Source organism: Trichosurus vulpecula, chromosome 4, assembly GCF_011100635.1.
Source record: "Trichosurus vulpecula isolate mTriVul1 chromosome 4, mTriVul1.pri, whole genome shotgun sequence".
NCBI classification, from domain to species: domain Eukaryota; kingdom Metazoa; phylum Chordata; class Mammalia; order Diprotodontia; family Phalangeridae; genus Trichosurus; species Trichosurus vulpecula.
This window is the reverse complement of record NC_050576.1, coordinates 243,043,137-243,058,664: the sequence shown is the minus strand read 5'-3', so window position 1 is coordinate 243,058,664 and position 15,528 is coordinate 243,043,137. Positions and strand designations below refer to the sequence as shown.

The following is a 15,528-nucleotide window of genomic DNA, read 5'->3' as shown; positions in this document are numbered from 1 at the left end:
GGAAACAAAGAAAAACAAAAACATGGCCCTTTCTTTCAAGGAGCTCACAGTCTAATGGGGAAGAGAATATGCAGACAACTATGTACAGGTTAGATGTATTCAAAATAAACTGGAGATAACCAACATGGAAAGATATGTGACTAATTTACTTGAATTTTTATTTTGGACAATAACATTCATGGGCAAGGTGACCTTGTGTTGTTGGAAGGATGCTTGGGCTTAATTAATTTCAATTCTCTAGATCTGACCCAGACTTGACTTACCACTACCAGTAATTAGGATGGTTTCTGGGTTTTGTTTTCTGGAATCTCATTGGCCCCACATCTGTATCCTTTACATTAGAAATGAACCACTCTCCAATTCAACACCCCAGCTTGTCCTGACAGGGCCTGTGACCAGAAGACAGTTTTCAGAAACCCAAGCCATTTGCAAATCTTGCCATTTAGAGAGGTGATAAGTCTTTCTCCCTCTCTTTTTATTTTTAAGCAGACTCTTGACAGCTGGTATTCAGTCAGGACAATGAGACAAGTAGGCTGCTTGTTCGGCATAAAAAGAAATTTGTTGATGAGAGATTATCTAATACTGGATGTATATTTTTGGGCAGTAATATATAGCATAATGGATGCCCCCAGAGAGAAGGCAAGGTTGTAATTCACTCGGTGGATTCTGCCAGCTCCCTTGTGGTTTATGAATGGCAGCAAGATCCTGTCGGGGATTCAGTTTGGAACAGGCATTATTCTAGTGGGTGATTTACCTTATAAACTTTTAACTGCTTCCGGGACTGTCTTGGCTAGATTGGCAGCCTCACTTTCCCTGGCCTCCTAAGTCCATGTCAATTAGCTGGGTTCTATTGGATTGCTGTAACCCTAGAGCTGTATTATTACTGTAAGCTGATTACGGGCTCAATTATCAGGTTATTTTCTTTGGCTTTTTAGTGAAATATTCTGCTTTCCTACATATTTTAATAAATACAATTTGGTCAAGCAAGCTGTGCCGGTTTAGTCATCTACTAATAGATGTAAGTTTGTAGGCAGCACCCCCTTTTTTTCTCTTCTTTTTTCCAAATGCTTTTATAAGCATTTGCTTCCAGAGGCCTGTCGGTTATTTACAAAGTTACTCTTCCTCACTGTCTTTCTTTTCTTCTCATTTTGCACAAGCTTGTTTGATGTCAAAATTAGTATTAGTTTTGGAGGTTTGGTTTTCTGGGCTTTTAAGGCGAGTTCCACTTTTAAACCAGAGTTACATTTTTCTAAATAGCATGCCAGTTGGCATGATGCTGGCCTTCATGCTGGCTGCCTGGTCTCATTTTGGGGGGATGGTCTTCTACTCCTCCTTACTTGAAGGTGACTCTTTTCCTGGAGTTTGACAGCACGTACGTTCCTGTTAAAGAAACGACAGCAGCCACAAACCTTCAGCCAAAAGGAGGTCCCTGACAATCCCCCCTCCCCCAAACACCATGCTTAGGTACTGTCTAGGAGGGGCAGGTCATACACACAGCATTGCTCTGGCATCTTTGATAGGGACCCAGCCCCGGATGGTGAAGGGAAGGGCTTCTCTTTTGTCAAAGAGGTGAAAGTCCTGCTCTTTATTGCTGAAATAATGTATTATATTTAGAGAACAGCTTTTACCATGTTTGATTTCAAATAACCTTATGATCGTTGCTGTCATTATTTTGGACCAGGAGCTTTGAATCCTTCAGGATGAGAGCCCCTGGGGATGAAGCTCCTTCCACAAGAGATGAACAGCAGTTATTCATTGACTTAGAGCCTCAGCCCAGTGATTTTCTCAAGGCCATATGGGCATGAATGTGTTAGAGGCAATGCTTGAGCCTTGGTTGGCCTGTCTCTGAAGCCAGAGGGCCACCTGCTTCCGACCAGATCATACAATACTTCTTTTTAAAAATCAGAGCTGTGATTTCACTGATGTGTGGAAACGCCTTCTACGCATGCAGTTGGGCATTTTCTCAGTCACTTACAGTTGTAAGGAGAGGTCTTGGCACTGAGGAGTCAAGTGATTTTGGATCTGGGTTGTCCCCTCTGTTCGCTGGACCATCTTGCCTTCCGTGGTAAAACCTACTATTTAAAGGAAGCGCAACAGCCGGTGAGGTAGGTTCTGTAGCTATGATTAGGCCCATTTTACAGATGACGTGGCAGAGGCTACATGTGCCAGAGGTGAGATTGGAGCCATGTTCTTCGTGCTGCCAGAGCCAGCACTATCCAGTCCACCTCACTGGCCCACAGCCTGCCATTGTTAGATGATACAGCCCTTGCTGTGAAGGAGGCCGGCGAGGAGTGATCAGAATATATTTTAAGGAAGTGACTAATTTGGCCCAGTAGAATGGGAAGAGTGTGGAATTGGAGTTAGAGGTTCTGACTCGGGGATTCATTATCTATGTGACGTTGGGCAAATCATTTTAGTTTCTTCATTTCTAAAATGAGAAGGGTTGGAATAGATTATGTTTGGCAATCCGAAAGCACCTTCTCTGTGCAGAGAATGGGGTGTGAGGGAGGGGCTGGGATACAACAACAAAAACTAACCAGCTCCTGCCCTCCAGGAGCTCTCTACACAAAAATGTTATGCTCATCGTCCATGTCAGGAAAGTCTAGGGCCAAGATTCTTAACTTTTTGTATGTCCTGGATCCTACCCTCTTTAGCCATCCGATAAAGCCTGTGGACCTCTTCTCAGAGCAAAGTTTGTAAATAATTGAAGGAAATACAAAATTTCAGGTAGAGGTTGGTGAAAATCAGGACATAATTTATTTTCCCTATTTAAGTTCATAGAATCCCTGAAATCTATCCCTGGACCCCAGGTTAAGAACCCCTCATGTCAGGTATACGATTTTCATTCATTTCTGACATTCAGAATACAAATATACTTCCAATGTATTTAATTTACTTTAAGATTTATAATAGTAACAGTAATGATGGCTAGCTTAAAGCCCTATTCATATATTATCTCATTCAGTCCTCTACAATCATAGGAGGTAAGTGCTATCATTAATCCCAATTTTACAGTTGAGGAAACTGAGTCTGGCACAGGTTAAGTGACTTATCCAGGATTGCATAGCTGAGGCAGGATTTAAATTCACGTTTTCCCAGGTCCCAAGTCCAGAGCCCTCTGCACTGTTACCTAGTTCTCTTGGAAGGTCCCAAGTTTGAAAGTCCAAATGACACTGGCTACATTTTGAGTTGAGTAAAAAGCACCAGGAGATGTTTAAGGTCTTCCCATACATGACAGAGTCATTTTCAAACCAGTCTATGACATTTCACATATACTTCTGCCTGATCACTGGCCTACAAGGCTGCACGGTCAGCAGGGATGATGCCAAAGAAGGGAGCTGGCCAACCACTCCTACTAGAAACAGAATAGTCTGGGAAGTGTTTTTTGATTCTCTGTGCAGAAAATAAAAAAAGAAGCTTAGGGGGTCATAGGCAGTTGGAATGTTTCAAAGGGCCCAGGATGGGGGTATTTGTGTGTGCGTAAGGCCAAAGTGGATTTTAATGTGATTTGAGAGTATCTGTGATTCCACGTTGCATTTTTGAGACATGTGATTAATGTAGTATGTCAGTGTTTGCTGGCATTAGGTTATTTCCCTACATTTAGCCTGTTGATGTGGAATTAACACTTGTCTTTGAGTGTGGAAACCTAGATACAAGTCCCAGCTTCAGCTTACTAGCTATGAGACTCTGGTAAAATCTCCGAACCTTAGTTTCTTCATCTGTAAAAAAAGACGTAACAAAATGTGTGCCTCCCAGCTCTAGGGAAAAAGATTAGTGAAGCTTAAATTGTAAAAGATGATGTTACAATGGTAATACAGCATTTTAAGATTTGCAAAATCTCTTACATATGTTATTTCATCCTAATAGTAACCTTGGAAGCTGTTATGTCCTTTTCACAGTTGAGGAAACCCCTGCTCAGAGAGGGTAACTTGCCTGGGGTACACAGCCAGTGCTGAGGTAGCATTTGAACGCTTCCCCTCCTCTCCCTGGCTATTTTAAGGGGATGACAGTTCCTAAGTTTCATTTATGGTATAAGTCCCTGTCGTTCTTCACCTAGATGAGTTCAGAATATTGGCAGCGTTGGATGCCAGGATTAACTTCTTTACATTTAAAAAAATCTGGTTTTTGGATACCTTTTATTTTTATATCCCCTTAATTTTCAAATCTATCCCTCCCATACTCACCGATTCATCCCCTAGCAACAAAGCATAAGAAAGAAAGAGAAAATGAGGAGGTTGGGCCAGTGTAACCAGCTCCTTACCCGTTGGTACCTACACCTAGAGCACCTGGCCCCAGACACAGCTGTCCTGAGATAGAGCTGAGCACCGTGGCCCAGGCCGACAGCTGTGAACAGCTCTGCTGTGGACCGGATTCGTATGTCCCGACTCTGGCGTTTTCCTCCCTGAAGACATCATTCTCTGAGACCAATGCCAGGCCTAGGAGCGGTCACTGGAAGGATGTTTGGCAAATGGAGCTCTGGGCCCAACGTCGTGGCCTCTCCTGGAAGGGACAGAGAGCACCAGGCAACTTCAGAGTGACCCTCAGCAGCCACAGCCTGAGGATCTGTCTCCCAATGCAGATTTCACAGGGAGTGCATTTTGCTATTATTTCAATTATTACAACTTCCTGAATAGGTTGAAGGTCATTCATAATTCACGCTTCTGTCATCTTTAGACATGCCAAATGCAGTCTATTAAGCATAAATAAAACTTCCAGTGCCTTACTAGGAAAAGTAAACTGGGATTCAAAACAATGAGCCCTTGTTCATCTGTTTAAAAGTCAGTAATGTTTTCTTTTTTTTCCTTTTTTTTGTGCTGACATTTTTTTCTTCTCCCTTCCTGGTTCAATATGTTATTCTGTAGGCTGATCTAAGCAACCCACAGAGGCAGGCCAGATAGACCCTAGAATTAAGAAACCAAAGAATGGTGGTATAAATGAGGCCTCTTCTCCTAACACCCCTCCCCTTTATATTATCATTTACAGAGCAGGTAGTAACATTGTGACTGTGAGAGTCGATGGGGTGAAACCACAGACTGACAATTAGAAGCAGAACTTGGCTGAAAGTGAAATTCAGGCCTGATGATATTCCCTGGCACATCGTCTGGTTCTGACCTTTAGAAGTTTGTAATTTTTGACTTAATCTGTGCCCTCTCCTATCCCCAAATCCCAAACAAAAAGGCCTGACATGTTTAATTACTTAGTGTGTATAGGCATGCAAATATGTGTGTATATTACATAATTTATGGTTGTAAGTAATGGCATTTTTTGGTTAATAGGGAAGATGGATGAGAAAAAAACCAGATAAGTACATCTATATTAAATAGTGTAAATAAGACTTCATGTTAGCTTAAATTCAATTTTACCATTTTTTTTTGAGAGGGAGGGGGATATAGTCAAGCCATAACTTGGCTTTCAGGATAGTAAACCAGTGGGTTTTTTTTTTGATAAAAGGAGATGCCTGATGTCTAGGCTCTTATGAATATCACTGAGGGCTGGTTTCAGGATTTGATTAAAACAAAATTATGTATGAGTTCTATATTTATAGGGATAAGTATTAGATCTGCAATTATTTTAGCATAGGGAACTCTGATGTGAGGAAACTTACTTTGTTACGTTCACTGGCACTTTTTTTTTTTTTGGCAACATATAGTCTTACTGCAGCACTAAAAGGTTAAGTGACTTCTCCAAGGTCACACAGCCTGGTCTTCCTGGCTTTGAGGTCAGCTTCTTATCTACTGTATCACACTGCCTTGGTTACAACAACAACAACGTTTCCATAGCACTTTAAGGTTTGCAATTCACTTTACTAAGATTATCTCATTTCATCCTCTTGACAACCCTGGGAGGAAGGCGCTATTATCATGTCCATTTTATAGGTGACAAAACTGAGGCAGGCAGAAGTTAAATGTCTTGCCCAGGTTCACACAGCTAGTAAGTGTCTGAGGCCTCATTTGAATTCAGTGCTCTGGATTCCAAGTCCAGAACTCTATCCATTGCACTAATTAATATGATAATATTAATATGATAAAATTAATATGATAATAATAATATGATATATGACATGATATGATACATTTTATTATGTAACATGACTTACAAATTGTAAGTCTATTATACTACCTTATACTTTATTATATTTCCATTATGCTATATTATGCTATAAATAAAAAGCCACCTTTTATATATGTGTGTGTGTGTGTGTGTGTGTGTGTGTGTGTGTGTGTGTGTGTGTGTGTTTAGAGGATTTTGTGGTTTTGAGAATAAGAAAATGAGATTTACAGTTTCACTGGTTCTGGGAATAAAGTGCTGTACCAATTTTGTCCTCTGCTGCAGATGGGCAGCTAACCTCTGTCTTGTCTTAGAGATATCTGAGGCATTGACACATTGGGTGACTTGCCCGTGATGATCTGGATGTTTTGTGGCACAGTTAGGCTGGAGGCCAGGACTTCCTGGTTCAGAGACTACCATCCCTCTATCTACTTTACCATTCTGTCTCTTATATAATTTAATACAGCACATACGTATTTTGTACGGACATAGTGTTTAACTGTAGGACAAATTAGCACATATAATTTTACCCATCATTATAATTTTCCTATTTCTTTTACAATTTTAATATCACCTGTCATTCCAAGTGCTTTTGGAATTGGCAGACTTGATCACAAACCAGAGAGAGAGGGAGAGAGAGAGAGAGAGAGAGAGAGAGAGAGAGAAGAGTGAGAGAAGAGAGAGATGGAGAGATTTATTGACACCCAGATCCTTATCAGCGGACCTTTTCTTAAATGACAGAATGAGATAGGGATACCTCAAGTTTCTAAAAGTCCTGAGCTCATAGAGACCCATACAAACCATCATGGTGCTCCTACCATTTCATCTTTGGGGATTTTGAAGTTAGCTTATAGGATAAAATATTCCGCAGAAGTCACCAAAGTTTCCATTTGCAAAGTCGTAGGGGCTTGTAAAAAGGATTTATTCCATAATCGTCTCTCTATGCAACATGAAACCCAGGTGGTCTTTTCTTTCTGTCAGTGTGAGAAAGATGGTGAGTTCATTTCCCCAGGCTCCTGGCATCATCCTTTGGAAGGGACCTATGGAGATAACAGAGACAGTTCTTCTGAAAGTAGCTCGGTTTTCCTTAATTGTTCTAGTCAGATGGGTTCTGTCACTTAATATATATGTAATCCTGGGAAATTCTAATCACTTCTCTGAGTCTCAGTTTTACTGTCTGCAAAACGGGAATGAGTGGCATTATCTGTCTCACAGAGGTGTTTGTGAAGAGCAAAGGAGATAATTAACATATGCAAAACCATCTTAGAAACTGTGAAGTGCTATGTCAACATAAGGCAGTCTTTTTAAAATAAATCTTCAGAAGAAAGAGATTCCACAGTAGCTTTTTTTCTAGTGTTTATCAATTTATAAAGTAAGGGTTATGTTTTCTTTATGATACTGGATCCTTTTCTTGTGGTGGAGGAAGAGAGGAGATTCTGGCTATCTTTTCTCATTAAAAGCATTGAAGAGAAAGAATTCCTGACTTTCATCTGTCTTTAGGACTGTCTCTGACACCAGTTTTTTTTTCCTTCTATAAAAACAAAGACTAGACAGAGACATAGGTACCATTTCTGCTCTGGTTCTGTGGCCTGAATCACACTGTTACTCGCTTGCCTGATATACAGCCGGAAAGAACTTTGTGACAAGGGGAAATCTGTGTTTTCGGGGTTTCTTTTAGCATTCCATTTTAAAGATACAAGTGCCAATTTTCATAGATGGTCTGTATGCTTACAAATACGTCTTATGTAAACAGATCTAACAATGGATTGATTGGCTTTGAGCTAAAACACTTTGTTTCTCTATCATATTCTATTCCTTATTGAAAGAAAAATGAAAGGTTTATGATATAAACTTAGAAAGAACAACTGTATGTTTTGTATAAGACTTGATTTCTATAAATCCCATATTTGTAATAATCCTGTGAGGTTGTTTTGAGGCAACAGATTATAATCTTGGCCTGATTTAGACCACCACTTCCCCCAGTTCTTGGCCATTCTCCTTTCTAGAAAGCAAATGAGATTTATATGAATCCCTTTTCAAGCTCGTATGTTTAAAGCAGGCCTTGGGGACTTAATTTGGGGGGAAGAAGAAACTATGTTACTTTGTCCCATTAGCTCTAAGTGGTTCCCACAGAGGTCACAGATGACAGAGGCTCCCCCCCAAAAGGTCTAACCCAGGGGTTCATTGGAGGGGCCTTGGAGGTGGGGAAGACGGCTCTGAACCTGCCCTCATCATGGCTGGTTCTTGCTAGTTCTTTTGAAGAAGTTTCTCTTTCAGCAGTGCCATAAAAATTCACTTAAAATAAAAAAAAACACCCCAAAGTTAAACCTGCTTCATTTTAGTTTGCTATTCCAGTCCCAGAGTGTCACCTTTTACCTCTGGTAAATACGGCCATCATCAATGCCATACCTTTGTCTCTGTCTCTTTCTCTCTCTCTGTCTCTCTCTCGCTCTGTCTCTCTGTGTCTCCTCTTCTCCCTCGCCCTCCTCTCCTCTTTTCTCCTCTCTATTCTCTGTTCATCTTTCTCTCTCCCCTCCCCTCCTCTCCCTCCTCTCTCTCCTCTTTCTTTTCTCTCTGTTCATCTTTTCTCCCCCCTCTCTCCCTTTCCCTCTCCCTCCCTCCTGTCTCTCCTCTGTGCTCTTCTGTGTGTTTGTGTGTGTATGTATTCATGTATATGTGTGTATTTTATACACACACACACTCCTGTTGTAGCCTTCACAATCTGGCAAGCCTTCATTAGGTGATTTACCCATGTCTCAGTAAGGAGACTTGTCTTTATCTCCCCTAGTTAGACTGTATCCATCATGACTTTCACACGGGATTGGACAAAACCAAAAGGAGACGGAAGGAGACGCTTATTCATGAGTATGGCAGCAGAGAAGTCATGATATCATAATACTCCTTTAAGACTTTCTGGCATGCATGTCAAGGCAGCCTTCCCCGACAAAGATGATTGCGAGATTTTACTGTCTTGGATGGTATTGTCTTTTTAACCTCGATGTTTCCGAGAAGCCACTGCAGAGTTCTAATATGTCACAATTCAAATGTCAACATGTTGTTGGAAAGGAAGCTAATAAGTTAAACCTTTGAGAGATGCCAAAAAAGTCGAGGTGATTCAAATTGTTGAGAGAAGTCCATTGTTTTCTAAGGGGAAATAGGATTCCAGAATGAAACACGGTCCTTAGAAGCCTCTAACTGGAAGATAAAGAACACAACAAAAAAGTAAACACACATTTAATAAAACACACACACACACACACCCCAACATCAATGTTCCCTGCTCTGAGCAGGCTCACCGCTCTGCCATGACTGTTTGACTAGTCTTCTCTGAGGACAGGCCAGACAAGTAAAAAGGGATAGGAGTGTGTTTGCCCTATCATTCTGTCAAGATCGCAGCCCCCTGTTTTTATAGGGACAGTACAGAGCCCTAAACAAGAGACTTTTGTGAACGCACGAACACCAACAGTGGAGCCTGGGTTGGGTTTTGTCGTGTGTGTGTATGTGTGTGTGTGTGTGTGTGTGTGTGTGTGTGTGTGTTAATGGCCAGCCCCATAGGCTTTGTGGGAATGAATCTGGTGTTCAGTTAATGAATCATAGATAATTTGAGGATGGGAGGTGAGAAACTAATCAGAGGAAATGTTCTTCTTTACAGTATTTTTAGCCTTGGTGTGATGTGGTGTGGTATGGGGTGTGTGTGTGTGTGTGTGTGTGTGTGTGTGTGTGTGTGTGTGTGTTTGAGAGAGACAGACAGAGGGAGAGAGAGAGACTGACTCAGGCCTTGTAGAAAATAAACAATTGGGTTTTAGGGCCACCTACTGGAAAAAAGTGGCATATTCTTATGTTTCAGGGTACTATCGATGTTTCTCAATTAATTTCAAATTCAATTTAAGAGCTTCCCGGCTGTCAGTGCTTCTCCTCCTCCTCACATTATCTTGTATTTACCTCTCTGGGATGTCATTGTATGCCATTAGAGGAATGTCCTCACCTTCTGGGCAGGATCCGGATTTTTTTAATTTGTCTTTGTATCCCTGGGACCTAGCAGAGTACCTGACAAATAGCAGGCACTTAATAAATGCTCATTTTGAAGTCTGTATTATTGTGACTGGCAAAGTCAGCTCTCCTTTAGATGTAACTGTGAAGTTTATGCGAGAGGACAGCAATAGTAAGTGACCTTGCAATCACTTATAGGTTAAGAAGGTCCTTCAAAATTTTGTCAGTTTTTTCTTTTTCTTAACTCTCTGTGTGTGCGTGTGTGTGTGTGTGTGTGTGTGTGTGTGTGTGTCCTTTATGACTTTTCCCATGTGCTGGAGCTATAGCCACCAAGGTAGGGATGCTTCAGTCCTATGGCATAACCTCAAGAGTTATGTGGTCAGAGGTCGGCAGATGGGTTGTATCCCACCCTCCCTATATAAAACAATTGTGAATCTCTCTTAGACACAGCTGCACCACATGCTTCCCCCATTCTAGTTCCCCACTAGTCCCCTCCTCCTCCCACCCACCGGCATGGTGTAGACCCCTAACATCTACTCAGGTACCTGAAGCACCTTGGCAGATAAATTCCCGATGCCACCACATCCTTCCACCAGATCAATTCAAGGCTGCTCTAGGCACCCCTTAAGGGCAGGAGGGGTCTGCTTTTAGAACCTATAAGAACAAACCCTCCTTGAGTGAATTGCATTGGATGAAGAGGCATGCCTGGGCTGAAATCTTCTTTGTATTAAATCTTTCCCTCTATTTCTGTCAAAGGCACCACTCTCCTTCCAATCTCCAAGTTTCTCAGTCTTCTCTTTATCCCTGACACCTCACTCAGCTGCTGTCTTTAGAGAGTCACCAACAATCTCTTAATGGCCAGATCTGATGGCCTTCTTCCAGTCCTCTTCCTTCTTGACCTCTTCACGCTGTTGGGTACTGTCGACCGCCTTCTGCTCCTGGATACCTATTCTTCCCTCTCTCAGTTGCTGAAATAGATGTAAACGGGTTGTCTATAAAAACAAACCAGTCCCTTCCCCCGTTTCCCCTCCCAACTCACATCTGTACAATTAACTTAGAAACAGAATTTTATAGTTTGTGTTAAAATTTTCCAAAGCATTTCAGTGGATTTTGAACTCGTTTGTCATAAAATATGAAAATGCAAAACCTTTCCGTGAGTTTGTAAAAATAGGTGGTTGGCATCAGGTTATTAGGAATTTGCTAGCTGGATTTCCACAAAAACCTTTGTATGGTTGGTGAATGGTATTGAAAATGAGTAAGAGCCACCAGTGATTCCCTTGCTTTTTTTTGCAGCTTTGGCTTTGTGAGCTATCCTTTTCAGCTGTGACAGCTGGTAAAACCAAATATTAAAATAATATTTATATTTATTATTATATTAAATATATAACACTATGTTTTATATAATATAGAAATATTTTACATGTAATTACATATTAATAAGTATATTAATATATTTATATTATAAATTTAGAACTTATAAATTTATATTATAGATTCAGAACGTCTTCAGATTGTTGCCTTGCCAGTCACAAATTTTATTCAGTTACATTGCCCTTACTGAAAATACCACCATCGATGATAATATTTTCTTGAGAGCACAAAGATTTTTCTTTGGTTAATAAATTAGTTTCCAAAATATTGCTTCATTGTTAATTCGCCATTATTAATTTGTTTTTGTGCTTTACAATATACAAAATCTTTAGCATAGGAGTATATGTATATAACTTATAAATAAGTAACTATGAATATATTGGGAGCATTCAAAATGTATTTATCTGTTTTTACTGATTGGCTAAACAAAAAAAGTTTGGAGATCCTGCTCCAAAATCTCCATCTAAACTAGATTGTCAGCACTAAAACTTCGATCAATTTTGCCTGCAGAGTGAATATTTTGCAGTTATTCAGCACTCATTATTTAGAACATTACTTATAATATTTATTTATAACAGCCCTGTGAGGTAGCTAGCCCATTATTCCAGATCAGAAAAGGCACCAGAGACCCAGAGAGGTATCTTGATCAGTGTTTCATAATGAAAGGGGAAGCTCGTCCTCAAAGCCAGGTCTTCTGACTTTCAAGTAAGTCTATGACAGTGTGAAGTCTGACACTATTAATAATCGTATTAGTAATGATGAGGGCACAATCTCTGGGAACCCCCTCGAACCTGGAATACAGTCTCTAGGAGCCCCCTTGAACTCTCCTTGAGTCTTCCAACTAGATCTGGCCTTCCCCTAAGGCCATGGGCCTTGCATTTTCATTGGGCCCAAGTCTCTGCCTAGCCTAGCCTAGCCTAGCCTTCTATAGTCCAGCTGTTTCCCCACACTTAATCCTGATCAAAATATCTATACCCTAGCTGAGTTACCCCCAGCCCTCTATTGTCTATATGTCTCCATGTAGCCTTCAGCTATTTCCCACTCAGGATTCTGACCTCATCTCAGTCCCATCAAGCTCCTCCTCAGACTCCTCCTTATGTCCCTCCCTAGACCCCTCCTCTGGTCACCCCAGACCACCCCTCAATCCCTCCCACAATCTGTGTATATAATCTCCATCTTGCCTCCATGAAGGTGCTCAGATCCAATCTAGCTCAGATTGATCGGCCTGCTTTCCTTACAGGCCTCACAAGGGGTGGGATCTCTCGGGGCAGGCCTACTTGGCTAACTCTTAATAAACTGTCTTTTCCCTTGGCTGAGAAAGCTTGAGTCGAATTCTTTCGGCAGGACCCGGTGTTTTGGTACTTTGGGGTGTCGAGCACCCCTCAACCCCAAACCTCTTCAGAAATAGGTAACATTTCTATAGCACTGACTACATGCCAGGCACTGAGCTAAATGCTTTACATTTATTATCTCACTTTTTCTTTACCATAACCCTTTATGGTAGGTGGTGGTTTTATCCCCATTTTACTGACGAGGAAACTGAGACAAACAGGGTTAAGTGACTTGTCCAAGGTCACACAGCTAGTAAGTGTCTGAGGCTGGATTTTAAGTCAGGACTTCTGACTCACACTCAGTACTCTATCCACTATGTCACATGCTCACTGATTTTGCCTGACCTGGTCTACACTATTATTTCTACAATGATATTGTCTATAAAATTATTTCTACAGTAACCTTGTCTCCTTTTTTTTGGAGGGGAAATCTGCATCTCAACACTTTTTGTCTCTTCAAGTTGAATTCTTAGGTTCTATCAATAGGTCATTAAATATTTATTAAGAGCCTATTATGTATCAAGCACCGTGCTAAGTGCTGGGAATACAATTAATAAAAAGACAGTCCCTCTTTTTAAAACCTCCCTTAAATGACTTAAAAAGAAAAAGAGAATGTCAGTATTGCTTTTTCCAAAGCTCCCTGGAGTCTTCAAAGGTATGGCAGCCTCAGGAAGGAGGTCCTATTCACATCAGCAAGTTAGACATTTTCTTCTGCCCTTTCTTCCAGTAAGTTCCATGAGGCATAGATTGTAGAATCAGGTAAACACCAAAATTCGTGACCTACTCCGTAGTAATTGGAAAGAATGTTCCATTGGTCCAGCCCCCTGCATTTATGTATTGTGCCATTGAAGTCAAGTCCCGCTGTTAGCCAGCTGCCACCAGACCCAAGACTGGAATCTGCTGGCTTCCATACTATTGTACTTGCCAGTCACAGCCCCTACTTATCAGGTACCACTTACTTGAGCGGTCAAGGAATAAGGGAAAAAGGAGAAGGCAGGGCTACCAGCTTTTAGCCAGGGATATCCATGCCTAAAACAAAGTCACAACAGTACCAGGCAATGCATAGCCTGATTATGTTGTGTAAAATAGAGTAAGGGGTATGACATTGAATGCAGAGAAGGCAGGAGAGGATAATGGCCTGTGGAGAGTATATACGTGCGTATAAAGTATATAAAGTCTGTTCTTGACTTTGCATTAGGGAATGAACACCTCCCATTTATACATCAAAAGGGAATTTGGTTTATGGCATGGAATCAAGCAATCAACGAGTACTTACTAAATGCCTACTGTATACCAGGTGTTGAAAGATTTGGGAGTTGGCTTCTGCTGTAATACAAGGAAAATTAGGAACCCTTGAGAAACCCCTAGCTACTGACAAGCACCCCCAGAAAGAATGGACTCAGATATCTTTGGCATTTAGCAAACCCCCTGGGACTCCGTGACTCCACCAAGGAATCTCAATAGATAGGACCATCCCACTGAAGGATAACCTAGCAGACCCTGTCTAGCAGATATCCCTGGGGCTCTGTGACTCCACCAAGGAATGTAAATGAGATTATCCCACTAGTAGGATAACCTGACTGAATCTTTTGATCAGCCAGGACCTTTGTTCCTGTTTCTTCCCCCACTCTGTACCCCCATATCCTATATAAGCCAAGCCATCACCCCAACACATTTGCCATTGATTTGTGGTGCCGTACCCCGATGGCCACCGGCTAATAAATTCTCCTCTTAAAACTTATGCTCTGTGGTGTGTCTCGCTCGCTTCTGGTACAACACTGCCATGCAACTTTCTGTCCTCCACATTCCTTGTTTCCTAGTAGACTTGTTTGGAAGCAATATTCCAAGAGGTGGTGGAAGGCACGATGATGCCCTTACTTCCTGTGTGATCTTGGGCAGACCACTCCCTCTGTCTACGCCACAGGTGAAAAAGAAGATGGCCAGACTTGATTGTCTCTACTAGCCCTCAGTCTTTGATAATCCTTGTACTAAGGAGATCAATTTGAGTTGACTGTCTGCTAAGAGAAGAGAATGCCTACAGGTGTTGCAGTGTGTGGGCATGCCCATGTGTGCTTATGCTAGCGAATGCAGTAGTGTACGAAAAACACTTTGCCAACCTTAATGTGCTATATAAATGTCAAGTTGTTGTTCCTACCAGTCTCCTCGATCCCAAGTTCTAATTTTTTGTTTCTTTCCTTTTAGATATTTTATAGGGTAGTCACAGACATTGAGCCTGGAGAGGAGCTCTTACTGTACATGAAGAGTGAAGAGTACTCCCATGAAACAATGGCGCCTGACATTCATGGTTAGTAACTTCTCAGGATGGAATACATGGTCTGTCTCCTTAGAGCAGCAGCTCGGGTCTGGGAATCTCCTGGAGGACTCCTCAACACCCTTTCCAGGGGGCTGAGAGGTCAAAAAATTTCATAATCCTACTGAGATGTTTTAATTTCCAATATTGTAATCATCCAGTGAATATAACTCCATAAACAAAAGCTCTTTGGTAGAGTCCTTAGTCATTTTTAAATGTAAAGGGTTCCTGAGACCACAAAGTTTGAGAACCTTTGACTTAGAGAATGAGTAGACAGAAGCAGAAGTGCTAAATAGAATCTTGTTGGAAATGCCAGTGGAATTGGTAAATTAGAATATTTGCTTGATTAGTTAATGCCAGTACGACAGTTTTTATGGTGAATATTTTTTATTTTGACCTCGGTCCAGTGTATTTTGTGAAACCGAGGGAAGCTGATCATTCCTCAGAAAACAGAAAAGGAAGGCTTTCCACACACAC

General features: G+C 41.3%; 1 protein-coding gene across 5 annotated transcripts in view; it reads left to right on the top strand.

Annotated features, from left to right (window-relative positions):
• Positions 1–15,528, top strand: part of MECOM (MDS1 and EVI1 complex locus) — a 76,558-nt gene that overhangs the window by 8,224 nt on the left and 52,806 nt on the right. For all 5 annotated transcript variants that reach the window (XM_036757811.1, XM_036757810.1, XM_036757809.1 and 2 more), the window contains one exon: positions 14,943–15,045. In XM_036757811.1, coding sequence (XP_036613706.1) covers positions 14,997–15,045 — 49 coding nt within the window. In that variant the 5' untranslated portion in view covers positions 14,943–14,996. The remainder of the gene's footprint in view (positions 1–14,942; positions 15,046–15,528) is intronic.